The following is a 26,328-nucleotide window of genomic DNA, read 5'->3' on the forward strand; positions in this document are numbered from 1 at the left end:
TACTTTCAAGGAATGTTATACCATACATATATACTTCCTTTTCTGCTCTCTTTTATGCACTGTTAGCATACATTTTGTTTTTACATAATTATAAACCCTATAATATATTGTAAGTGTTTTGGTTTAGATTCTTATTTATCTTTTAAAGTGATTAAAGATTGGGGCGCCTGGGTGGCTCAGTCGTTAAGCGTCTGCCTTCAGCTCAGGTCATGGTCCCAGGGTCCTGGGATCGAGCCCCGTATGGGGCTCCCTGCTCAGCGGGAAGCCTGCTGCTCCCTCTCCCACTCCCCCTGCTTGTGTGCCCTCTCTCGCTGTGTCTCTGTCAAATAAATAAATAAAATCTTTAAAAAAAAAATAAAGTGATTAAAGATAGGAAGAAATTTTCCTCCAGTCTAATAATGAAAAAGTTGAAATAGTTTTTAAAATCCCTGTCTGATAGTTCCAAAATCTGGGTCATATATCAGTCTATTTCTATTGATTACTTTAGCTCTTGCAGTAGGTTTTTTTTACCCTCTTTTGTATGTGTGTTATAATTTTAATGCCACACATTTTGTGTACAAGAACAGTAGAGATTGGAGTAAATAGTATTTATACCTGGAAATGGGCGCATTTCTTTTGTTAGGCCATTTGTCCATGGGATTGAGTCAGTCAGGAGTTGAGCAGGGTTTGAGTTCTAATGTTGCTATGATTATGTTCATTGTATCTCAGGGGAAGAAAGAGGCTGAACCTGTGAGAAAAATCTTGGTCTTTAGAAAGGGGAAATGATTCTTAATATTGCATGGTGGTAGTACAGTTTGTCTTATGGCCAGACCTGTTTGAATCATGTGTGAATCCTTTGAGAATAGGGTAGGTGTACGTTTTTATGAAAACAACAAAACAATTATCTTTTAAAATATTTAATAATAATTTCTCATTAAAGTCACGAGCAGTGCTGCCTCTTATGCATATCTCTTATAGGGTAATATAACATAGTAAGGGAGCAAAGTATTTTTCAGAAAATGCAAAACTTGAAGCTTTGGCATCTCATGGACTGCCAGTGTTTCCGCAGAGGAAGGGGAAGGTGATCTGTTCCTAGTGGAGGCAGTATTACTCAGCAGTACTTAACTGGGAATGAGCTTCTAATGAAGCCACGTAGAAGACTAAAGTGGTGTTTCTTAGCTTAGATACGCACTGGAATCACCTGATACCTTTAGAGCAATACTTATGCCTTGGTCTCGCCCGCCGTGATTCAGATGGAGTTGGCTTGAAGTGTGACTTGGATATAGTTTCCCAGTTGATTGTAATGTGCAGCCAAGGCTAATGGGATCACTCCTCTAAAGGCTTGTGGAAATCCCTGTAGGCTGTTGGAGACTCTGTAAGGTCTGGAAGATTTGTATTAGCAGATGGAGGAAATATCAAGTGATATTTAAATTATTATCGTTGCTGTGATATACAGAAAAAGCAATTATTTTATTATGTACTAAGAAACATAAAGGATAACTCAATACATGAAAGTAATTCTGTATTCCTGAAAGAGAAAAATAAGTATTTTAAAGTTGACAGTTCTGGGCACCTGGGTGGCTCAGTCGTTAAGCGTCTGCCTTCGGCTCAGGCCATGGTCCCAGGGTCCTGGGATCGAGCCCTGCATCGGGCTCCCCACTCCATGGGAAGCCTGCTTCTCCCTCTCCCACTCCCCCTGCTTGTGTTCCCTCTCTCACTGTGTCTCTCTCTGTCAAATAAATAAAATCTTAAAAAAAAAAATTGACAGTTCTTTTCAAATCAAATAAAAATTACATAATGCCATTTCAATCAAATCTTATTAGAGTTTGTAAAACCAATAGTGTCACCCACCACCCAGATCTTGGTTTCTAGTACTATTCTCCAATAAAAGGATCCAAGACTCCTTAGAAAAACAGCTATTGTAGGTTTGGGGCAGGAAATATACAAGATGAAGCTGGAATATTTTATAATACCAGAAAGTAAGGAAGTACTAAAAAAAAAAAAAGGTGGATTATGCCAAACCAACACAGGAGCCAACCTGAAAAAGATCCCAGTGGCCAAAACTGGAGCCTTTTGAGCAACAAAATAAATAATGTTGGATTTTAACTTTAAGTATAAAATAAAAATACACGAGTACATACTCATATAAATAGTGATTGAATAAATGAGGGAGAAGAGACAAGTCTCCATACAGAATTCCAAGTAATTTATTTAGGCACCAATTTAGACACTTCTTCCTCAAGGAGGTAGAGCTTAAACCCTCCAACCCCACCTTGAGTGTGGGCTACACTCAGTGTGGTGCTTCCAAATTGTAGTTAATGGAAACACAGGCTGGAGGTGGGAGAGTAACTTTACAGTAGAAAAACCTGAAAAAATAGCCCTGGCCAGTTGATCCTCAAGGTAACTTTATCAGTCATAAGTCATGTTGATAGCTGGTACCCTTGATATGATGTGATGAGATCTTCCTCATGAATAATTTATAACTCTGAGAAAAAAATCAGACAAACCCATAATGAGTGGCATTCTGCAAAATACCAGACCATATTTCTCAAAACTGTCAAGGTCATCAAAAACAAGGCAGATCTGAGAAACTTCACATAATAAACATAACTAAATGTAATACAAATATAAATATTGGCATTACAAGAAAAAATGTAACATGGGAAATTCACAAAAGAAATGCAAATGGATAATAAAAATACAAATATGTATCAAAATGCAAATTTAAATAGCAAAAGCCAATGTTTGCCAATCAATAGAGCAAAGATTTTGTTGTTTTGTTTTTGTTGTTGTTAATACCTAATTTGGGGTTGGTAGAGGCCAGTCTGGGAACTCAGAATGATACAGCCTCTCTGGAGGATAATTTGCTCAGTGCATATCAAAAATCTTTAAAATACACAAACTCTGACTCAGCATTTTCTTTTCTGTGGATTTATCCTGGTTAAAGGAAGACCTGGAAGATTTTAGCAAAGAACGTTCACGGCATTGTTGATGAGAATTACCATTTGGAAGCAGTGTGATAAATAACTGAGTTTTGTGACACTAATATATGATGGTATTGTATAGGTGTTATAAACTTAATTTATTAAGTTCAAAAAGTTAAACCAGCATGTACAACATGATCCCTCCCGTTGCTTTTTCTGGAAAAGGAAAAATATGTGGCATAGAAAAAGACTTGATATATATATGTAAAATATTCATTATAATCATTTCTGGGTATTTGAATTGTGGATGATTTTTATTTCCTCCTATATACTTTTATTTATTATTCTTATCTACTTCTTATTCTTTAAATCTACTTCCCTTTGCAGTGTGAATCAGTATAAGTCCTCTGGGAAGCAAATTGGTAATACACACACACATACACACACAAATAATTGGTAATACACATCAAACTCCTTAAAGCAGTTGATACTCTTTCACCTACTAAAACCCTTCTTGGAGTCTGTCATTAGAAAAGAATAAGAGAGGGGCACCTGGGTGGCTTAATCGGTTGATTTTGACTCTTGATTTTGGCTCAGGTCATGATCTCAAAGTCATGGGATCGAGCCTCCCGTCGGGTTCTGCACTCAGGGCAGAGTCTGCTTGTCCCTCTCCCTCTGCTCCTCCCCCTGCTCTCTCTCTCTCTCTCAAGTAAATAAATCAATAAAATCTTTAAAAAAAAAAGAAAAATAAGATTTGAGTGTATAATTGTTTACTACATAATTTTTGCATAATTATTTATAATGGCAAAATATGGAGACTGTGTAAATATCCACTTACAGGGAAATAAAATATGACATGTACAGTGCAATGTTGTGCATTCATAATTGTGTTTAGAGAATATTTGTTGAGGTCTGATAATCCTGGTGTTCCTTTTTAGACTTCTGCTCAGAATGGCATCCATGATCCTGATTCATTCCCCATGTTCTTTGCTGTAGCCTCAAATAAGAAAATAAGAAATGGGTTCCTTCTACTATTTTGTGTCAATAACAAAAATTAGTGAATTATTTTTTTTCCCTAAAGCCATTTCCTCATGTGTATTTTATTTGACTTCCTCAGTTTCCATTTATTTGCTTTACTTTTAAGGTTATGGGTGTTATGTGAGCCTTTTCACAGTTCTCTGTTGCCTGAAATGTTCTTCCTGCTTTTACCTTGCTGACACCTCATCTTCCACGTTGCAGCTTAAATATCACTGGCTTCAGAGAGATCTTCCTAGAGCACCTTGTGTGTAAAGGACTCGCATGGAATACCCCTTGCCAGCTCTTTGATGCCACTGGTTTCTTCCCTAGCAATGGACACAGTTGGTGTTTTTGTATTTGTTTGCTTGTTTATAACATTTCCTCCATTAGACTGTAGCTTCCTGAGGCGAGGGATTATAATTTTTCTTCTCCCATGTATTTTTAGGTCCCCTACTTAAGGTTGTCATGTTGTAAACAGTTAGTAAATATGTGTAGGTTGAATGAACTAACTTAATTTTGCAGCTTTGACATCTCGTTAAGAATTTATCATGTAATTTAATTGTTATAATTTAGATTGTACCAAAATTATTCTTATAACACATTGATCTTAGCTGTACTGGTCTTGATATTTTAATGTATTTTATGTAAGAATACACAGGTAGGAGGTTAGGTTAGACTTCAGGAAGTAAGAGGAGCCCTTGTAATAGAGGTGGAACTATAATGGATGTGGAGGAGTGGGTGGACTAAGGAGGTAAAGAAGAGAAGACAAGACATTTTGGACAAGGCTGTTATATGTGCTTTTTTAAAAAGTAGACTTTATTTTGTTAGCAAAGTTTTAAGTTCGTAGTAAAATTAAGTGGAAGGTACAGATTTCCCACATACCCTCTGTTCTCCTACATCAATTTTTGTTTTGTTTTTTCAATATTTTTTTATTATAGTAAAATACACATAACATAAAATATCATCCTGGTCATTTTTAAATATACATTCAGTGATACAGAATACATTCGTAGTGCTGTTCAACCATCATACCATCCATCTCCATCATTTTTCATCTTGTAAAACTGGAACTCTGTATCCATTAAATAGTATCTCCCATTTTCCCCTCCCCCAGCCCCTGACAACCACCATTCTACTTTATGTCTCTATGATTTTGACTACTCTAAGTAGTCATATAAGTAGAATCATACAGTGTCTCTTGTGATGTAGCATACTGTCCTTAAGGTTCATCTGTATTGTAGCATGTCTCAGAATTTTCTTCCTTTTTAAGATTGAATAATATTCCATTGCATGTACTTATTACATTTTGCTTATCATTTACCATCAGTAGACACATGGGTTGCTTCTGTGTTTTAGCTGTTGCCAATAATGCTGCTATGAACATGGAAGTACAAATATCCCTATAAGACCCTGCTTTCAGTTGTTTTGGTTATATACCTCTAAGTGGAGCTGACCCAGCAGAATCATATGGTAATTGTATTTTTAATTTTTTGAGGAATCAACATTCTGATTTCCATAGTAGCTGTACCATTTTACATTGCATCAACAATGCACAAAGATTATAGTTTCTCCACATTCTCATCAACACTTATTTTCTGTTGTTTTGATATTAGTCATCCTAATGGTTATGAGGTGATCTCATTATAGTTTTAATTTGCATTTCCCTAAAGATTAGTGATGTTGAAATCCTTTCATGTGCATATTGGCCATTTGTATATTTTCTTTGGAGAAATGTCTATTCGAGTCCTTTGCCCATTTTTAAATCAGGTTGTTTGGATTTTTGTTGTGGTTGAGTTTTTTTTTTCTTTTTTTTTTTTAAGATTTTATTTATTTATTTGGCTGAGGGAGAGATAGAGTAGGAGCACAAGCAGGGGGAGTGGGAGAGGGAGAAGCAGGCTTCCCGCCAAGCAGGGAGCCCGATGTGGGACTCAATCCCAGGACCCTGGGATCATGACCTGAGCCGAAAGCAGACGCTTAACGACTGAACCACCTAGGTGCCCTGTTGTGGTTGAGTTTTAGGGAGAAAATAAGGTTCGATACCTTCTAAGGTAGAGGGTAAGGGGCCAAATTGAGGAAAATATAGACGACTGTTTTAAGTAGTTTGCTGTTACTGTCTAGACTAGAGACCATATTTTTTAAAAAAGATTTATTTGAGAGAGAGGAAGAGAGCAGGGGGGACGGGCAGAGGGAGAGGGAGAAGCAGAGCTCCCCCCTGAGCAGGGAGCCTGATGTGGGACTCCATCCCAGGACTCTGGGATTATGACCTGAACCGAAGGCAGATGCTTAACTGACTGAGCCACCCAGGCGCCCTAGACCAGAGATGTTTAATAGAACTTTCTGTGATGATGGAAATGTTTTGTATCTGCAAGCCATTAGCCATGTGTGGCTGTTGAGGACCTAACATGTGTCAGTGCAACTGGAAAATCAAGTTTTTAGTTTCATTTAACTTTAATCAATTTGAATTTAAATAGCCATGTGTGGCTTAAGGCTACCACTATTTTTGATAGGGTAATCAGGAGGTCATCAGAAGTTGTATTTCTTATTTCTTTTGTTTTTGAACTAGGGGAATGATGTGTGTTTTAGGGGAAAAAAACTGGGAACATTGTGGGCATTTGAATGGTGAGGAAGAAATAAGAATAGAAAATCACTTTCTTTTTTTGCCTTTAATGAGAATGGGGAACATAGGAGGATGAGCTGGTTTGGGAAGGTAGACACTGAGCTCAGTACTGCAGAAATTGACTTGAGATTGTGGGACATAGAGACAGAGATGTCCAGTGGGCAATTGTAAATAAGAGTTTAGAGCAGAGCAGAACAGAGAAGACTAAGGCTAGAAGTATAAATTTTCATAGTCATTTATATAGTGGTGATCAAGCCATAGAAATAGATAATACCCTTCAAAGAGGGAATATAAATCTTGAATAAATGAGCATCAACGATAGATCCTTGAAAAGTGTCTGTATTTAAAGGTGGGAAGAAGAAGAGGAGCAAGTGAAGGTGAAGTTACTTTTTACTGCATGATATATTTAAGAAACTATCACTTATCCATGCAAGTTGTAGCAGGAACCCTTTGCTTTAGATGTAGTTCTCATCAGGATGATTAGACATTTTATTTCAAAATGTAAGTATGGGAAACTAGCATAGGTAATTTCCATTCCCTCACAACATGGATCTGGCACATACTTTAATAGGAATGGGCAAATAACAACTATGGTTGTGCTATCATAATATCACTTCTGCCTATAGAATCAGAAAGGTACCTGTAAAATGTGGTTAATACTTGGTCAGGTTACCAATAAGCATAGCAAACTCCATTCTGAATAAATTAGCTTATAAACCTGGGGGAATGAATGCCTAGCCCCCCTTGGTGTTTTTCTAGATAACCAGTAGTTGTAAATAATATGATGGTTAAGTGGATTTTCTAAATAAGATTAGGGAGAAATTGTTTGAGAGGACATACACAAGGTATATTTTGTTATGCTAGTAAGAAGTCTCATAAATCCCCCAAACTGCGTAATACAGTTGTAAAGGAACACAGAAACTAGTGAGTGAAGAATTTGGAAATGGAGAAGGAGCACTGGCAAGGAAGGCAAACATGGAGAAGGAAACATGGAAGAATAGGGGTAGGCTTAAGGTCAGATCTATGGGGTAGACAGTAGGGAGTAGGTCAGTTTGCTCCCTAGCTCAGTACCTGATACATTAGAAGTGCTCCATAAGTATTTGTTGAAGAAAGAATGAATGATGGTTAGGGAGAAGAAAAATCGCTCCTGTAGGAACCATTCCTGATGAAATCTTGCTTTGGCCCCACCTTATCTTGATCCCATTTCTTGACCTCAGCCATCACATGTCTTCCTGACCTTGGGTTGCTGTTAGATTTTTTGTTAGAACACATTTTGAATGTGTGAATATTCCAGATAGTGTATATTTGAACTTCTAATCATTGTCCAGCTCTGGTGGTGGGACAGGGGGAGGGAGTGATACTCTGCTATTTATAAGTATTATGAGTGTATCTGAGTACTGACAAATTTAATTTTCTTTTGTTTTAAGACTGTACTAGAGGGGCACCTGGGTGGCTCAATCGGTTAAGCGTCTGCCTTTAGCTCAGGTCATGATCCCAGGATGCTGGGATCAAGCCCCATGTCAGGCTCCTGGCTCAGCGGGGAGCCTGCTTCTCTCTCTGCCACTCCCCCTGCTTGTGTTCCTGTGCTCTCTCTCTCTCTCTGTCAAAAAAAAAAAAAAAAAGACTATACTGGAATAGGTGTGACCATATCTGTCTAGCCCCTGAATATTCTGGCCTTGGGTGACATGTGCAAGCACTTCTGGCTGATTTGACAGAGGTGTGCACTTATTTTCTGTGTGTGATTTATGGTAGGGCGACCAAGAATGATGAGAAGCAGGGAAATTTAAAGTTATTTCCACATATACAAAACTGATGGGATGCCATGTAACTTCCAAAATTCTTTTTTTATTCAAACTCCTCTGAAATCTGAGAGTCCACAAAAACTTAGTGTATGGAATTTTATTTTATTTTTTTTAAAGATTTTATTTATTTATTTGACAGACAGCGAGAGAGGGAACACAAGCAGAGGGAGTGGGAGGGAGAAGCCAAGCAGGGAGTCCGAAGCGGGGCTCGATCCCAGGACCCTGGGATCATGGCCTGAGCTGAAGGCAGACGCTTAACAACTGAGCCACCCAGGCACCCCAGTGTATGGAATTTTAACCAAATATAGTGACCTCACATCTGATAGTGAAAACAGATTTTAGAATCTGAAAAGATATGGGGCCATATAGGTTGTTTTTTCAATTTTAAGCTATTATATAATTGTAACCCAAGTTAACACCTTTAGGCATGTAAGTAATAGGTGATACATAGTCTGTTTGCAAAGAAAAGTTTGACTAAGAAAAAGCTCTCTTTGATCTGTTTCACTCACATATACCTATCTGAATGTCTAATAGGCACTGCGGATACAACACTGAAGAAAGTACAAAATCTTTTCCCTCCTGAAGCTGTTGTCAAGATATACTTTCAGAGGGAACTATTTCAGATTAGGTGGTAACTAATCAAAAAAGGAAAGAGAGATCTTAGTCTATCTAGGAGAGTTTTACGTTCAGGGAACTGAAATATAAACAAATAAGCTCACTGAAGACAAGGATTTTTGTTTGGCTTTTGTCTGTTGTGTTTACTGCTATATCCTCAGAGCCCCAAATAGTGCTTGGCTCATAATAGGCATTCAGTAAATATATGTCATTGATCGAAGTGTTTATTGTTTTGAATTTGTATAATCATACACATGTACTTTAGTAAATTATCTTTACATCTAGCTAGTTGAAAATTTTATCTCAGTTACCTTATTTTTATGGTTGTTACCTACTTTTAGTTTCTCCTTGTACCCACATACCAGGATGCAGGAAAAGCTTATCAATATTAATAATTAGTCATATGGTGATCTGATATTACAAAAGGTAGATTTGGAAAGGAACTTCAGAGGTCATCTTTTGTTTAGCTTCCTGCCTAGGAAAAACTAAGATGATTAGGTATGTATTTTTAATTAATCATTTAAAAAACTAGGACAACATAATGAGGTTCTCTTGAGAAAATGGAGAAAGGTGCTTAACCCTAGATAAAAAGATACTAACCTGAAAAATTTAGAACTTCTAACCGTGTGGGAAAGTGAAAAAAAATCGAGCCCAACTAAGCTGTTCTTTGTTGATATCAGAAATAGGCCTGTCATTCATTTTGGCATTGAAACATAGCCTCCTATCTCAGGGGGCAGGACCAGGACTTCTTTTTTTTTCCTCCCAGAGGAGCTAGGCAGTTATTACAGGTTGAAAAACCCCGGCCAGTTTTTCAAGAGTTTCTCCTCCTTTTTATTTCATTTTTTTCTTTTTGTTTTTCTTTTCCTTTTTTTCTTTTTCCCCCTGTAACTTATGGTGCTTTTGCTCTGCTTTCAAGATGCATTAAGGTCTCCTGCTTTGTGACTGCTTTGGAGCCAGCAAATACCCTGACATGTACAATTCGAATTATGCAGATTTCATGAGTAAGTTTAATCTTATTTTTTAGCTAGTTAAAATTCAAGTGATATTTAGAAAAGTGTTAGCTTGGAGTTAGCCATTTTATCATTTTACTGCTTTTATTTTAAGCATATTTTTAAAACAACCTTTAATAAGAAAGTAAGATTCTACACATTAAAAAGCCCCTCTCTTAAGACTTACACTTCCAGTATCTTTTGAATGATCTTTGTTGCATTAGACAGTGTTCATATGTCTTTTGAAAGCCAGTTACCTAAACGGTTTTCTTGAGCATCTTTTTAGTTTTATTGAGAAGTATTTTAAATTGAGCTTTTCTGAGCTCGATTGCTTATGTCTGACACAGTCTCAAGTTTCCACTGAATGGTAACAAAGACTGTAGAGTGTTGTTGGTACTGCAGGGAGAGGCATGCTTCTTTAGACCAGGTAAGAGAGATCATTTTGTTTCTTACTGCTGGGTGAGTTTTTACCAGGTTTATTTTATATTCTTCCAGCAGCAGCAATATTAAGTTGATAAATAGCCAAGAGCACGCTGAATTCAAGACGTCCTTGCTTGTTGCAGACAGGAAAACTACAGGGTATGGGGGTTGGGTTGGGCAGGGGGGGAGGGGTAGAGTAAGCTTAGTTTATCACTCAGTTACTTATATAAATCAATTAAAATATGAAAATAATTCTAGAGCTCAGTTTTCCTCATTCAAGAAGTAGGAAAGCAGTTGAGGAAATGAATAATTTTGAAGGTACTTCATAGTTACTACTTGTGAATGCAATTCAGATGATAGTTTTTACTTTCATTTCTTTCCAGTAGTTAATAAAATAAGGTTTGCCCTTAACTGTACATTTTTTTATTTATGAAAACTTTTAAATTGTCAACAGCAAAATATGCTTCCTCAGGATCTTTGAAATAAACCTGACAGTTAAAAAAATATTTTAGCTTTTATAGCTGTTTCATTCCTTTTTTTCTTAGTACATTTTTCTTAAAAGTATTTGTGCTTTGAAAATGTCAGCTGTATTCTAATGAAGCTCAGGCATTGTTTGCTCATAAAGGGGCCGGTGCATTCCACTGCTTTATGGTTTATTATGAGGCACAGTGTGAGAGTGTGGGTGGCACCATTTGGTGTCTGCCTCTTGGGGTAGTGACTGCCATTATGTTAGTGTTGGATTGGCAAAAAAAATATAGCATGCAAGATCCTATATGAATCTGGAAACTATGAAGAAAATCTTAACCCTAAATAATACTAAGTGAGCCCGGAATGTGTGACAACTTGAGTTGATCACTTCAAGTATACTCTAGAAAGTCTGTCTTTCAGTTACAATTAATATTCTACAAGAGTACCTACCTCTTGTTTTTTGATGTATATAACATTTACTCATTATTTGAATCTTAATAAGGAAGTGAATGTTTCTAAATAAATTATGACATTTTAAGTAGATACAGTAACCTTTTAAATAATACATTTACTTAAAAAAAGAGTTTTACGGAACTTAGTGTGGGTGGGGAGGGGGAGTGAGAGAGGAGGTCAGGCAGAGAGCCTTTCTTTCAGTTAGGAAAGCCCTGATGAAGAAAAAAGCAACAGATGTTTCTTCTGTTACAATTGAGGTTGTTTTATTCAAAATTCACAGTAGCTGGAATGGGGAGGGGAGGTCATAAATCTGACTTAATCAGGGAATAAATAAAACTTAGTCATTTAAAATTTTTTCCTTTATACTTAGATTTTGAGAATCAGAGTAACATACCTTTTGGAGAGGCTTTTTTTAATCTTAAAAAATTAATGTGTAATTAATGGAAATGTGAGAAAGTTAATTTTAGTGCATGTAAGTAGTGGAAAAAATGATCATTAAATCCTACAGAATATTTGGAAAAAAGCCTAGCCATTATAAAATATATAAGGAATACTTAGGTTGCAAAAGTTTGTAATTGCACAATAGGTACTAAGCCTCAAAATGAAATTTCATTATGAAACATTATTTGCATATAGTGTGAGAGATCCTTTTATCTTCAGTGGGAAGCATAAGACTTATTCCAAAAAGATCTTTGAATAAGAAATGTGAGAGAAATATTTTGAGTTTAATTGAAATGAACCTCTAAAAAGAAAGATCGTAAGCTTGGATTGGCTGCTAATGGACAGAGAAGAATGTTTATTTGCTGGAAGAAGTAGCAAAGGAAGAGCTTGGAAACAATACACATGTAATGAAAGCAGTCAAAATTTAAAAAAAAATAGTTTTTGAATTTGTGGAATTCATAACGAGTAAAAACCTTTCATTTTACAAGTAACAAAGAGAAGTTCTATGCTGTTGTATAGTGTGCATTTATACACATTACAACTTTATACATCTCTTTAAAGTTCACTCTTGAAAAACCAGTGCTGAGCACCAGATCTTTCACATGTAAGGCACATAGTAAAAATTCGCCATACCCTGCACTGTAAAATTTGTAAGAATAGATAACAGCCAAAAAAATTCCGTAAACCATAGTTCAAAATTTGTGTAAGGAGCAAATATTAAATGGTTTTCTAAATGTTTAATTGGTCTAAAGAGAAGACAGGAAAAGATACCAACATTCAAGGAGATTATTAAAAATTTCTCTTGCTCTTAACTGGGATCTGTGGGCTACCCTGAAAATTCTCTTTGCTTCACATAATGACAGAATTTAGAGATTTTGAAGCTTTTCAGATCATTGTTTTAATTAAGATTACAGTAAGATTCTAAAATTGATCTTCATACATTTTGCTTTTTTAAGGAATAGCAATAGATAGCAGTTTAGGGTTTTTTTCTTTCTAAGATAAGTAAAATAACTCACATGGAGTTTAAAATGGATTTATAGGGGCGCCTGTGTGGCTCAGTCAGTTAAGCATCTGACTCTTGCTTTTGGCTCAGGTCATGATCTCAGGGTTGTGAGATGGAGCCCTGCATTGGGCATAGAGCTTGCTTAAGATTCTCTGTCTCCTTCTCCCCTACTCCCTTCAAAGAAAATGGATTTACAAACTATAGGTCTGACTAAAGTAAAATTTTTTACGATTTTGATCAAAGTATATATAGAAATAGCCCTAAAAAAAGTTGATGGCCCCACATGTGACATATAACTATGACAAAATCCTAGATTGTAGTTATCAAAAATGTGTGTCACGAATATAAATGTAGACATGACAGGGTTATTTAATAGCATCAGCAACAACAATACAGAAATCTTTGAGACTGTTAACCCTTCAAATTAAGAGTAATATACTGAAAGACGTTCGGAGTGGGGTACCTAGAGTTCTCGCCTTGTATATATGAACTCTTTAGCACAAAACTGAGGTCTCTGGGAATCTGAGCCTTACCTATTCATTGTTTTCCAAGTTAGAATACCCAGAGAGTGACTAATGTAGACATTCTCTCTGCCTCATATATATGTGTGTGACTAGAAACAACAGCAACCTAAAAATCTCTTCATTTCGGAGGTGGAGGTCAGAGGGAAGATTTGCCTGATGCCTTTATTTTTCTGAAAAGAAAGCCTTTAACATTGTTGTTTAGGAGCAGATAAAATAGTATGAATATTGTGCTTTAACTGTAGTATGAGTTAACTCTTGCGAAAGGATCCAGGAACCTATTGTGTAATAACAGCATTACTTTCTACCAAGTTTGAAGCAACCAATTTGTAAATGAACTTTTGATCTTGACTCTAAAGCTGGAGACCATCAGTAGGGGGCTTGGTTTTTGGCACTTTGCTCATTTATGGTACAAAGTTTGTCACTGTCTTAGCGATTTCTCTGACAGAAAAATGAAGAGACTGCTAACTGGCCACTTACGGTGTGTCGAGTAGACCCAGGGAACTTAAGTGTAGAGTTTGCAGAATCTTTTTTTTTTTTTGAAAAATCTTTTAATGGGTAAGATTTTAATTAAAAGATTTTTGTTGATATTGATATCTAAGATTTCTTGCTCTTTAAAATATGATTTAGATGTAGCTTCAATAATAGCTCTCAAATGGAACATATTGTTGAAAAAGAATATTCATCATTGCAGTTTTGAGTATGGTATTATGGAATTCAATGATCCCGTTTTCTAATTTGCTAGGGAAAAGAACTGCTTTGAAACTATAATTCATGGGTGGTCTTTGGTCTTTCTGAGTTTAAGTGTCCTAAAGTTTTAAATTTATTTTAAGAATGCAATTATTAAGGGGCGCCTGGGTGGCTCAGTCGTTAAGCGTCTGCCTTCGGCTCAGGTCATGATCCCAGGGTCCTGGGATCGAGCCCCGCATCGGGCTCCCTGCTCAGCGGGAAGCCTGCTTCTCCCTCTCCCACTCCCCCTGCTTGTGTTCCTGCTCTTGCTGTCTCTCTCTGTCAAATAAACAAATAAAATCTTTAAAAAAAAAAAAAAAAGAATGCAATTATTAAATTGTAGGTCTGTCTGCAGTCATTGCCATCTTTTATAAATATTAGAAAAATATCTCTCCTGACTGTAAATTTTTTTTAAAGATTTTATTTATTTCTTTGAGAGAGAGAGAGCGTGCACACATGAGAGAGCACAGGCAGGGGGAGCAGCAAAGGGAGAGGGAGAAGCAGGCTCCCGGCTGAGCAGAGAGTCCGATGCAGGGCTTGATCCCAGGACCCTGGGATCATGACCTGAACCGAAGGCAGCCAACTGAGCCACCCAGGTGCCCCTTCACTATAAATTTTAAATGATTTATTTGTTAACACATTCTGGGGCAGGTTACCATCTTAGGGGGGTTGTGGGCTTCTTCATGAGGATGATTTCCAATTAAGTGCACTTGGGTATTCTGATACTCATAAATTCTGATCCTTGTGGTTGCGCCCAGCTGCCTTGATCTACTCTAGCCATTCAGCGGCTGTTGGCACGAGATAAAATGTGCTCCCTTCCGCTCGCTCTCTTACTAGGAATGAACATGGTGTCTATGTGCCATCTGGTGGGTGTATTGGCTGTGGTGATGGTGCTGAAAGAAGGGGCTGAATGTAGGCTCAACACTGAAAAGATAATAGCATGTAAAAACAAGAGACTGAAGAAATAAAGGTCACTCAGCCCATTATTCTTTTTTAAAAATTTGGAAAGAGATAAGTGTAATGGCGTCTACTTACACTCCATTACTTCCTTAACTTGAACAAAGAGAAAAAGGGACCTTGAAGCAGTCTTTCCCAGTCTTGACTGATCATAAGAATCATCTGAGGCACTTGTTAAAAATAGGCATTCCCACCTAGTTTTTGAGGCTGTGGATGTTGAGTGGAGCCTAGGAATGTGCATTTTGAATAAGAGGGACACTACTTCCCCACCCCCCCCACCCCCTTTACATCTTAGGACCAGGCACATTTGGGAAGAATTGCTATGAAGGATTGGAAGAGCCACGTTGTCTGAGGCCATATGGTAAAATAATTCAAGTATTAATCAGAAGATACATTGTCCAAAAAATGGGAAATTCTAATTAAGCAGGTAGAAGAGAAATGAGAAAGTTAAGATTTAAAGGTTTCCTTTACTAAGCAAGATAATAGAAAGAGGACAAAATGACATGTTTTAACTAAAGATAAAGAAGCCAGTGAAAGAGCAATAGAATCAAACCTGTAGGTGAGACATATTTTTGGACAGTTGTTTTAAAAATATTGAAAGGAAAAGATCCTATAAAGAAAACCTATTGAGAATGGATTAAATGATTTCTAAGATCTTTTAGTTTTGAGGTTTGATGAACTAAGTGAAAACAACTATAATATTCCAGATCCCAGAGCTTGAATTAAGGAGTTCATTTAAAAAATGAAGAGGCACTCTTTAAATTCTGGCATACAGGAAGATGAAGAAAGAAGTTTTTTTTTCTCCTTTCAAAGTGAAGAATCCAGGGCATTTATGGTTTTAAATACCAGGGAAACAGGGAGCTAGCTAATTGTTTTAAAAGGTGTCCTCCATGTAAAAATGCTTATCAAAGCCAAGAGAACAGATTTAATCCTCTAGGGAAAGTATGTAGGAAAGACTGACAGAAAGATTTATTGACCCATTTAAAAGTACGCCCTTAGGAAAAAAAAAAAGAGTATGCCCTTAGGGCTAAGAGCCTGTTTCTTGTTATGGCCATTTCAAGATTCTTGGTTTGTTTCATGGAAAGCCTTTCTTTGGTTCATGGAAAGATCCTGGTTAGGTGGTCCATTTGGGGGAATCCTAGAAGTCCTGTGTTCTGACAGCTGCAAAAAACAGCTAGGCTTTTCTTCCATGCCTATGATATGTGGGTATGTGCATTTCAGATCTTCTGTCCTTATCTGTGTACTATAGACTGCTTGAATTCCATCGCAGAACCAAATATGGAGGGGGGTGGTTCTAGAGGCCACTTTAACGATTAAACTTTGGAGATATTAGGAACTTTTTTTTTTAAGATTTTATTTATTTGAGAGATAGAACGAGACAGAGAGCACACATGGGGAGGTGGGTGCAGAGGGACAGTGGGAGAGGGAGAAGCAGACTCCCCTCTGAGCAGGAGCCAGATTCAGGGCTCAATCCCAGGACCCTGGGGTCATGACCTGAGCCGAAGGCAGACCCTTAACTGAGCCATGCGGGTGCCCGATAGTAGGAACTTTTATCTTCTGTTTCTCACACCTCCCATTTGTAGCGATGTTGTAGTTATGGTTATGTAGATATGTTCTATTTTCTTTATCTTTCAGGTTTGGCATTTCCAGTTGGATATGCTGCCTTTTCAAATTAATTATGCGTTATTAATGTGTTTTACTTATGAAAATAGTGCATTGAACTATTGGGCCTGAGTTATTTGTCAAATAAAGGTGATAAATAATCCTCTAAGCCATCCATATTGTTTCTCTCTAGTCCACTCTTCAGTGACATACATTCATTGCTTTCTAGATGGCTGGCTGAAATTAGAAATACAGTCTTAAGGTGTGGAATCTTTTTTCTTTGCAAAATGAATTGGCCTTTTCTAGAATTGACCCGCGACTTGACCTCATTAGTACTTTATTTGAAACCAATTGATCATCCTTTACAACACTTATTAACAAATAGTTAAAAGGGCAATAATCCTTTTAATAGTTAAAAGGAAAGAAATGCTTGACACTCCTGTTCTGACTCTGCTTATTCTCTGGTGGAAACGTTAATCACCAATGAAATAAAAGCATGTGATACTGTCACATAAATAGGATCTGTGGAGCAGAATAGAAAGTTAGTAAATTGACCCAAAAAAGTAAACGATCAAGGCAGCATTTCATAGCAGCATGGGGGAGGGGAAATAGATTATTCATTAAAAATAGCCATCTGAGGCGGTGTTGCCTGGGTGGCTCAGTCAGTTAAGCGTCTGCCTTCAGCTCACGTCATGATCTCAGGGTCCTGGGATGGAGCCCCACGTCAGGAGTCTGCTTGTCCCTCTTCCCTCTGCCCCGCCCCCATGTGCTCTCTCTTTTTCAAATAAATAAATAAAATATTTTTTTTTAAGTAGACATCTGAGGGGAAAAAATGGATCTTTTATTTCTCACATCAAATAAATTCCATATGAGTCAAGGATGTAAAATTTAAAATGAAGGCATTAAGGTATTATGAGAAAACACGGGGGATGTTTAATACAATCTTAGTATATAACTAATGATAGCTAATTTTGAAGAACATCATAGCCAGGTGGAAATACCAAACCTGTAAGATAAGTTAAATGTGGCATGTCTCTATATACTGTGCACCTCCAAGGAGGGAGATAAATAAACTTAGCAGTTACTTTTATTTTTGATGACCTTTATTTTTATTTTTAAACATACTTACAGACCTTGTGTATGACACAAAAGTCACAAAGGAAAAGAATCACTATAAAATTGACTACATTCTTGGGGTGCCTGAGTGGCTAAGTTGGTTAAGCATCTAACTCTTCATTTCAGTTCCAGTTAGGATCTCAGGGTTGTGGGATTGAGCCCCAAGTTGGGCTCTGTGCTGGGTGTTGGAGCCTGCTTAGGATTTTCTCTCTCCACCTGCCCCTCTCCGCCCCCCCTAAAAAAAAAACCAAGAAACTACGTTCTTTAAAAATGTGCAAAGAAAATCATATATAAAAGCAAAAGGCTAATGTCAAATTGGGAAAAATATTTGCATCAGGCATAACAAAGAATATACTTATTTTTTCAATATTTAAAGACGGTCTACCAATAAATCAACAGCAAATGAAAGGTGGGCATAATTTTCAGGAAGGAAAATTTAGATGACTTTTAAACAAAACCTGTCAGCCTTATTCATTATAATAAATTAAAACCAAAATAAAATGAGAAACTGTTTTTAACCTAAAAGTTGACAAAGTTCAATTAACACACTGAGATGGTAAGGATATGTGAAAATGGACATTTTTATACATTTCTGTATGGAGGGTGAATTGGTGCAGTCATGTGGTACAACCAGTATGTGTAAAGACATGAATAATCATTGCAGTATTATTTGTAGTAATAGAAGATTTTGTTATTAATAATGCTTGTAATATTAAAAGCTGTAATAATGTTTGTAATATTAAAAGCTTTTCCGTTACTAAGGGATTGATAAACATGTAGATCCATAAAAAGTTATACTATGTGGTTTACAAAGTAAATATTGAGGGAAAACTACATATACAAGTATGGAAAGACATCTAAGATAGATACAGTACTATTAAGTGGGAAAAAAGCAACATGGAAACTGATACAGTATTCAACTATATGTGAAGGAAAAAGGAACGTTTATGCATATATGTTTATATATGTTAGAATCTTTCCAGAAGGTTATAGACAACCTGACACTAGTAGCCATCACTAGGGAAGGGAATGGTCTCATGTGTCTCACAAATTTGTATCGTATGCTTCCATCCAGACATTCATGTATTCATTCATGTATTCATTTTCATGCAACAGTATTTGTTGAACTTTGCTATGTCTCAGGCAGGGTGTGCTAGGTGCTGGAGATATAGCAATGGATGAGATAATGAAACCCCTGTCCTGATGGAACTTAAATTCTGGGAGTGGGTGGGCTATGGACAAATAATAATCACCTAAGCAGATAAATATTAATAGGCAATATATCACATAGAGATAAGTATTCTGGTGAAAAATCATAGTAAATTAGGAAGTGCTTTTTATGTAGAGTGATCAGTCATCTCTGATGTGATGACCAAGCCAGAGACTAGAAGGAAGCTGGGGAATAAGGCAAGTAAATATCTGAGGGAAGAAAGCAAAATGATTATATAATCTATAATTAGTCTCTTGTAAGTATGAAATTGCCTAGGTCACTTTTTCCCATTTTTTTTATTAAGGTATAATTTGCATGTAATAAAGCCTAACCCCATTAGGCTAGAGTTGTATGACTTTGACAAACACCTCCACCACCACAAACTAGGTCATTTTCTAACTATTTAGGGCTGAAGGTTAGCTTTTCCTTTGAAGTTGGACCCTGTTGTATATGGGATATACCACTATTTCTGATTTGAGGTATTTATAAACCCGTAAAATAGGCATACTCTTTCTTAGAGTAAGTTATTAATTTGGTTCTTCTAGGAGGATGTGATACAGGCTTGGGTGAAGGTTTTTCCAGAAACTAAATCAGGCCAAAAAAAGTTTTTTTTTTTCCCAGAAAGTCAGTACTGTGAAAAAATAACATACACTGGCATCATGTAGACAAACCACAGTTATTTCACTGAATTTTTCATTTTAATTGGACATATTGAAGGTGACTAACTGGAACTGGAACCCCTTATAAGAATTATGAGTGAGAGAAATCTTTGGTGTCTAGACAATTCTAATGGAAAACAGAAAGATTCTAATTACTCAGAAAATTGAAATAAAATTTTGAGCCAAAATTGTGTGCCTTTGCCAAAATTTGGCTAAGTTTTTAGCTCTTTTTCCGAGCCACTTCCCTAGGTGATTGATCTCATTTAGTTAATACGGGGAATTGCCAAAACCCAAATCCAGGCAGGTCTTTAAATTTTTGTTTTTAATAAATACACCAACTGCCAGGAATTGGCTTCTGGACAGTGTCAAGCCCCTGTTACCAAGGAGCTATGAATTAAGGCCAGGTACTTAGGAAAATGTCTTTGGACTTGGGTTGGTTTACTTTTCTCTTTAAATTTTTATTGTTATGTTAATCACCATACATTACATCATTAGTTTTTGAGGGTTGGTTTACTTCTCTTAACCTGGCTGAAATGTTGGGATACTGGATGTTTATAACCGATTTAAATATGTCCTTTTGAGTCAAAAAAGTTCTGTTTCTGCTGTTGAACCTAGTTGATTTGATGAAAGTAAATAATGTCTAAAATGCATGGCTTTTATTTCTGGATGTTATAATTATTGAAATCCCAGTGGAGCCCCTTTAACTACTTTCAAAGCAGATTTCATTTTTACTAATTATAAAACACAGATACCTAATTTGTAGATTTTTTAAAAAAGTTTATTATGTTATGTTAATCACCATACATTACATCATTAGTTTTTGATGTAGTGTCATTTATAGATTTTTATCTTGTTTCAACAGCTGTGACTGATTCTTTCCCTTCCTTCCTCCCTCTCTCTCCTTTCCCTCCAGAATGGCAGTAGCTTTCTAAATTATAAAACAAGCACTTGCATGTTCGTAAGATGTTTTTTCAAGTAATGAAAAAGTATAAAACAAGTAAAACATTTCACCATACTACTCACTAGAGCTAACCTCTCATAACATTTGTTGTTTATCTTGCCATACTTTTTATGCTTATATAATTTATGCGTATGTAGTTTTTAGGTAAATGGAGTCATACTAATCATAACCTCTTATAGTGGGAACATTTTTCCATGGCAGATACATACTTGTAATTCTGCTTCAGGGACTGTATAATATTCCATCATGTACATGTACCAAAAGATGTTTATGCATTTAAATTGTTTCTAGGTTTTTGCCTTTATCCATAATGTTGCTATTCTAGGACATGTGTAACTGTTCTTACCTGCTTGGTTTATTAGGATATATATCCAGCAGAGGAATTGCTGCTCAGAGGGTATTCCCATTATTGGGAATTAATTGTGATGTTGATGCAGAGGCCAGGGATCAGCTTACCACTTAGGCAATGGAGAGCAGCTGAAAGGACATTTGTTGAAGTGGAAAGAGCCTTTAAAATGTGTATAATTGTTTTTAAAGCACTTATTTAAAATGATGTCCTCTAACAGACAGACCCATTACCTCCTCGGTAGTTACATTGTCAGACTGCCCTCCAGAAAGACTGTCCAATATCCCTCCCACCAACAATGTGTTAGCCGCTGAGTGCAGGGGACGGTGTCCCTTGCACTGAATATGCATAAGTGCTTAACATTAGTACTTGACATATAGTAGCTGCCGAGTAAATATTTTGTAAATGCACCCATTACGCCACATTTTTACCAACTCAGCATTATCAAATTTATTAATCTTTGTCAATCTGGTACATAAAATGGTTTCTTTTTTTAAAAAGTGTAAATTTTTTTTATTAAAATCAAGCATCTTTTCATATGATCATTGACATTTAGGTTTCTTCATGCCCTCAGCTTATTTTTGTATTGAGGTATTGTTTTACTGTTATTGACTTAAAAGTGGGAAGTTAAGTAAATACAAGTTAAGTAAATACAAGTTTTGAAGGATAGTAATCTAATGACCTATATGTTGCAAATCTGAGATTTGTCTCTTAAGTGTATTAGGTCTTTTGCTATTTAGGAAACATTTATTTTTACTTAGTCCCATCTATCAGTCTGTTTTCACTTAAGATTTCTAAATTCTGTAACATGCTTGGAAGGGCCTTCTTCATCCCCAGATTATAAAAAACCAACTGAACCATCCAGGCATTATGGCTTTAATTTTTATGTTTAAATATTTGATCTTTTGGGAATTGATTTTTGTACAAGATGAGAAATTGAAATCCAAGGTTTCTTTTACCCAAGTGGACAATTTCTTATCTCAGAAACATTTCTTTCGTATGTGTCTCTCTCTTTTTTTTTTTTTATTGAAGTGCTGATGTAGTATTGTATTAGTTTTCAGATGTACAATCAAGAACATTTTTTAAGGGCACCTGGGTGGCTCAGTTGTTAAGCGTCTGCCTTGGGCTCAGGTCATCAGGGTCCTGGGATGAGCCCCACATCGGGAAGCCTGTTTCTCCCTCTCCCACTCCCCTTGCTTGTGTTCCTGCTCTCACTATCTCTGTCTCTGTCAAATAAATAAATAAGATGTTTAAAAAAAAACAAAAACATTTTTTAAGTAATCCGCCCTTTCCCACATTGATTTGAATGCTGCCTTTACCATATATAACATTTTCATATATACATGAAGTAATTTCTGGACTTTAATTTCTGTTTTGTCACATTTTTTATCTGCTTCTTAGCAATATCACATTATTTCAGTCACTTCATCTGTGTAATAATTTTGAAATCTGGTAGGCTAAAGTTCCCCTCTTTCCTGTTATTCTTTTTTTTTTTTTTTTTTAATTTTCTTGGCTCTTCTCTGCCTTCACTCTTCCAGATGCACTTTAGAATCAATTTGTCAAATTTTTTAAGTTCCCTCTAAATTCTTATGGTATTAACTGGCATGACAGATCTGGCTTTAATGATGTTTTTCATTTTGTTTTAACCTAAGTTTTATATTCTTAATTTTCCTTTAGTGTTAGGTTTAAAATCAGAGTCAATCTCCTCCCTAACCTTAATTGTCTTTTTTTTTTTTGGTATTTCTTGTTCCACTGCTTTTTGCAAGTTTTTTACTTTTGCTTCTAACAGTGTATCAGAAATGATCTCATCTTAAACATTCAGCAGTGCTAAGGTCATTTTTAAAAACCATCTGAGAAGACAAATACCACATGGCTTAACTTACATGTGGACTCTTAAAAAAAATAAATGAAGAAACAAAAGCAGAAACAGACTCATAACTACAGAGAACAAACTGGTGGTTGCCAGAGGGGAGGGGGTCAGGGGATAGATAGGTGAAGGGGATTAAGAAGTATAAACTTCCAGTTCTAAAATAAGTCAGTCACGGGGTTGTAACATACAGCGTGGAGAATATTAAGTCAGTAACACTGTATTAATGTATGGTGACAGATGTTAACTGCACTTACCATGGTAAGCATTTTGTAATATCTGTAATTGTCAGATCTCTATGTTGTGCACCTGAAACTAATATAATACTGTATGTCAGCTATACTTCAATTAAAAAAAAAAAAATCTGAGAATCAGACTCTTGCAGGGCTGTGCTCTTCTCACATGCCTGTCCTGCCTGGGCCTGAGTTTATGGCACCTGTCTATCAATTACCTAGTTGTTCTTCCCCCTAGGATCATAGATAATTATTCTCCAGTTAGAGAGGATTCTTAAATAGGTGAATAACCATATTTGGGAAGTTTGATAATAACCTTAATATTTAGCAATTGGTAAAATATGCGTGTTCTATAAAAACAAAAATCAGTTTCATGGTTATAGAGGAAGGAAACTTTATTTGACATATTGGTTGTTCAAAATAATAAAGGACCTAGCATTTAAATTTATTTCAGACTCTTTATAAGTTATGGCACCAGTTAGAAGGTAACAAAAAAAAAATACAGTGTAGGCTACATTGCAGGAAATACGGCATCCAGATTAGAAAAGGTAATAGCTCCAGTCTATACTAATTAGTTTTTATAGTTTTGTGCACCTGTTTTGTGTCAGGGACTAAACGAGGTGCTAGGATACAAAGCTGAGAGACATAACCCACTTAGAACTAAATAAATGATAGCTAGAACAAGCAAATGATCATAGGTTTTATGAAAAGTCAAAAGAAGGGCTTCCAGGAACTCGACCACAGAGGCTGAGAACAGCTTATAAGGAGAGGTGACACACAGAGCAGAAACTTGGGAGGTGGAGCTATGGCCCTCACTAGCTTTGGGACCCTTGTATAAATTCTTTAACTTCATTCTATCTCAGTTTCTAAATGTGTAAAATGGAGACAATAATAATACATTTTACACCTTTGTCCTAAGCCTGATGAGATGGTGTATATATGGGAAGCCTCTAGAACAGACTCTGGCACACAGTAATGACTTAGAAAATGGTATGGAATGCCATTTTGAAGCGCTAGGCAATAGAAGTAGCCCCAGCAGAGAGAGACTTCCAGCAGAAGGAAAGGTGTGTGCCAAAACTGGAGTGGTTGAGCTGGGGCCTTCCTGGAATTGCAAAGTATTTAACCTGACTGGAGTGGAGGGAGTAGCTGAAGATGAAGCTGGGAAGGGAGGCAGGGGTGAGATCTCCAGATAGAAGCTGTTGTGCCATGTTGAGGGATCGGAGAGGCATTGAAAGTGTTGTGGAATCTTTGAAGGCCTAAAGTAGGGGAGTGTCCAGAACAGTTTCCCCGGTTGAAAGACTGGTTTGTTACAGATGTGTGGAGGGCTAGCAAAGCTATTTGAAGTAGCATTTCCAGTGAGAGTGGTTGCACACTGGAACCACCTGGAGAACTTTCAACAGTCTGATGCCCAGGTTCACTCCTGACCAGTTTTATCAGCACCTTTGGGGGTGGGACTGAGGCATTGGTATTTTTTATTGAGTCCCAGGTAATTCCATTGCACAGCCACGGTGGTGAATCACTGCGTTCGAGGGTGACTGTGTTCAAATCAGATTTGATAAAGTTTCAAATTAAACAAGTGGCAGTGGCATAAAGGAGCCAGAGTAAGGAGATAGCAGGTAGGATACAGTGGTCAGTTGAGTGAGGAGGGGGTTGATTATTTCTGGACTGGGTCACTGGGATGATAATGATCATCTACCAAGACTCGGTCATATGCGAGGAGCATGAAGGAGAAACAGATTTGGCTATTAGACCTTGTTGAGTGGGCATGAGAAAGATGAAGGATTTGATTTTAAAATGTGGGTATTGAGGGAAAACGATACAGGGCAAATGGGCAGAGAGAGAAAGTGAAGGGGGGGAGCTGACGGTGCAGTCGAAAACTCAGGAGACAGTAGATAATTGATAAGTGAGACCCCTGAGTAGACACCACGTGCAGAGACACAAAAGAAATCATTTATATGAGAATTTACATTCAGAGAGAAAGCAGTAAAAATAGGTGAGGATGCAGATAGGTTCACAGGTCAAGGAAGAGAAGCTCTTAATAGCTCTAATATAGCCTGATGGCCTGATTTCCTTACTGAAGGAAATAGGAGTATCTGCTGAGAATCAGGAGGTGAGAGGATGGGGTTAAGGAGCCTGGGCAAGTGCTGGGAGAGCCACGGGGGCCATGTGAGAAGGAGGTGTCTCATCCTGCTCTTAAATGCCGTTTTTTCCCCCAGAGTTTCAGTATTGAACCTCTTTCATGTACTTTCTGGGTGATCTCCTCTGTTACATTAGATTATTAAGAAAGACATTGATAAACTGAAGTGTGTCCAGAGGAGTTAAGTAATTGACACAGTTCAGAAAGTTATTGGTTAGCTTTTCATTTCTGGGGTCCACTTGGCTACCTTAATTTCAAATTTAAAGTGTTGATATTGGGGCACCTGGGTGGCTCAGTCGTTAAGCATCTGCCTTCAGCTCAGGTCATGATCCCGGGGTCGTGGGATTGAGCTCCGCATCGGGCTCCCTGCTCAGCGGGAAGCCTGCTTCTCCCTCTCCCACTGCCCCTGCTTGTGTTCCCTCTCTCGCTGTGTCTTTCTCTGTCAAATAAATAAATAAGATCTTAAAAAAAAAATAAGAATAAAGTGTTGATTTCACTTGAAAACACTATATACATCCCACAGTTTTCAGTATCACTAGGTGGCATCATATTTTTTTCTCCGATGTGATAAAACCTCAAAAAACTACCAACTCGTATGAAAACATGTTAACTTTTAGTATAAATATTTTCTTTTATACTATAAATAAATTCTAATAGATACTTTACTTCATGTCTACTTCATACTTTTTTTTGTTCTATGGTATCTAATAAAGACCTAACTAGATTTCTCTACTCTGATATAAACTCTGATTTGCAGTATGTATTCTCTAAATATTTTTTCCTCTGAAAACCCACTAAAAGTCCAGTAGTTAATTGTCAGATAGACTGAACTATTTATTTTACAGTTTTCCTATTTAGCAGAACTAATTGTATTCACTACAAGAAAGCAATCATTAGAATGGCGTTTCAGTAAGGCTTTTGACTTAATTATTAAGATCATTATAAGTTACTTAAGCAAAACTGGGGTTAGGACCATGAATGTATAGATAGAAGGTGACTTTGATATTACAGAACATTAACCCAATATTTTGATATCATTTCAGGTAACATTTCATTTGTTGCATTTCCAGTTTCCAGCACCAATTCACCAACAAAGATTTTACCAAAAACCTTAGGACCAATAAATGTGAATGTTGGACCCCAAATGGTAAGAAAACCATCAAATCTTAGAATTTGACATTTTGCTTAGGCAAGACTAATTTAGAGGATAATTGTACTAAAGATGCTGGGCAAAAATTGCAGTTCACTTCTTAATTCATTCA

General features: G+C 36.7%; 1 protein-coding gene across 9 annotated transcripts in view; it reads left to right on the plus strand.

The window, feature by feature from the left end:
• Positions 1-26,328, plus strand: part of TFDP2 (transcription factor Dp-2) — a 167,109-nt gene that overhangs the window by 95,892 nt on the left and 44,889 nt on the right. For 5 of the 9 annotated variants that reach the window (XM_025881214.2, XM_025881218.2, XM_025881223.2 and 2 more), the window contains one exon: positions 26,110-26,213. In XM_025881214.2, coding sequence (XP_025736999.1) covers positions 26,110-26,213 — 104 coding nt within the window. Of the gene's footprint in view, positions 1-9,766; positions 9,956-10,303; positions 10,371-11,053; positions 11,184-26,109; positions 26,214-26,328 lie in introns of those variants that run through there. The other 4 variants (XM_025881228.2, XM_073899239.1, XM_025881229.2 and 1 more) reach the window with 4 other exon arrangements.

This window comes from Callorhinus ursinus, unplaced genomic scaffold (assembly GCF_003265705.2).
Source record: "Callorhinus ursinus isolate GAN/ISIS: 27379988/994484 unplaced genomic scaffold, GSC_fseal_2.0 scaffold1, whole genome shotgun sequence".
Lineage (NCBI taxonomy): Eukaryota > Metazoa > Chordata > Mammalia > Carnivora > Otariidae > Callorhinus > Callorhinus ursinus.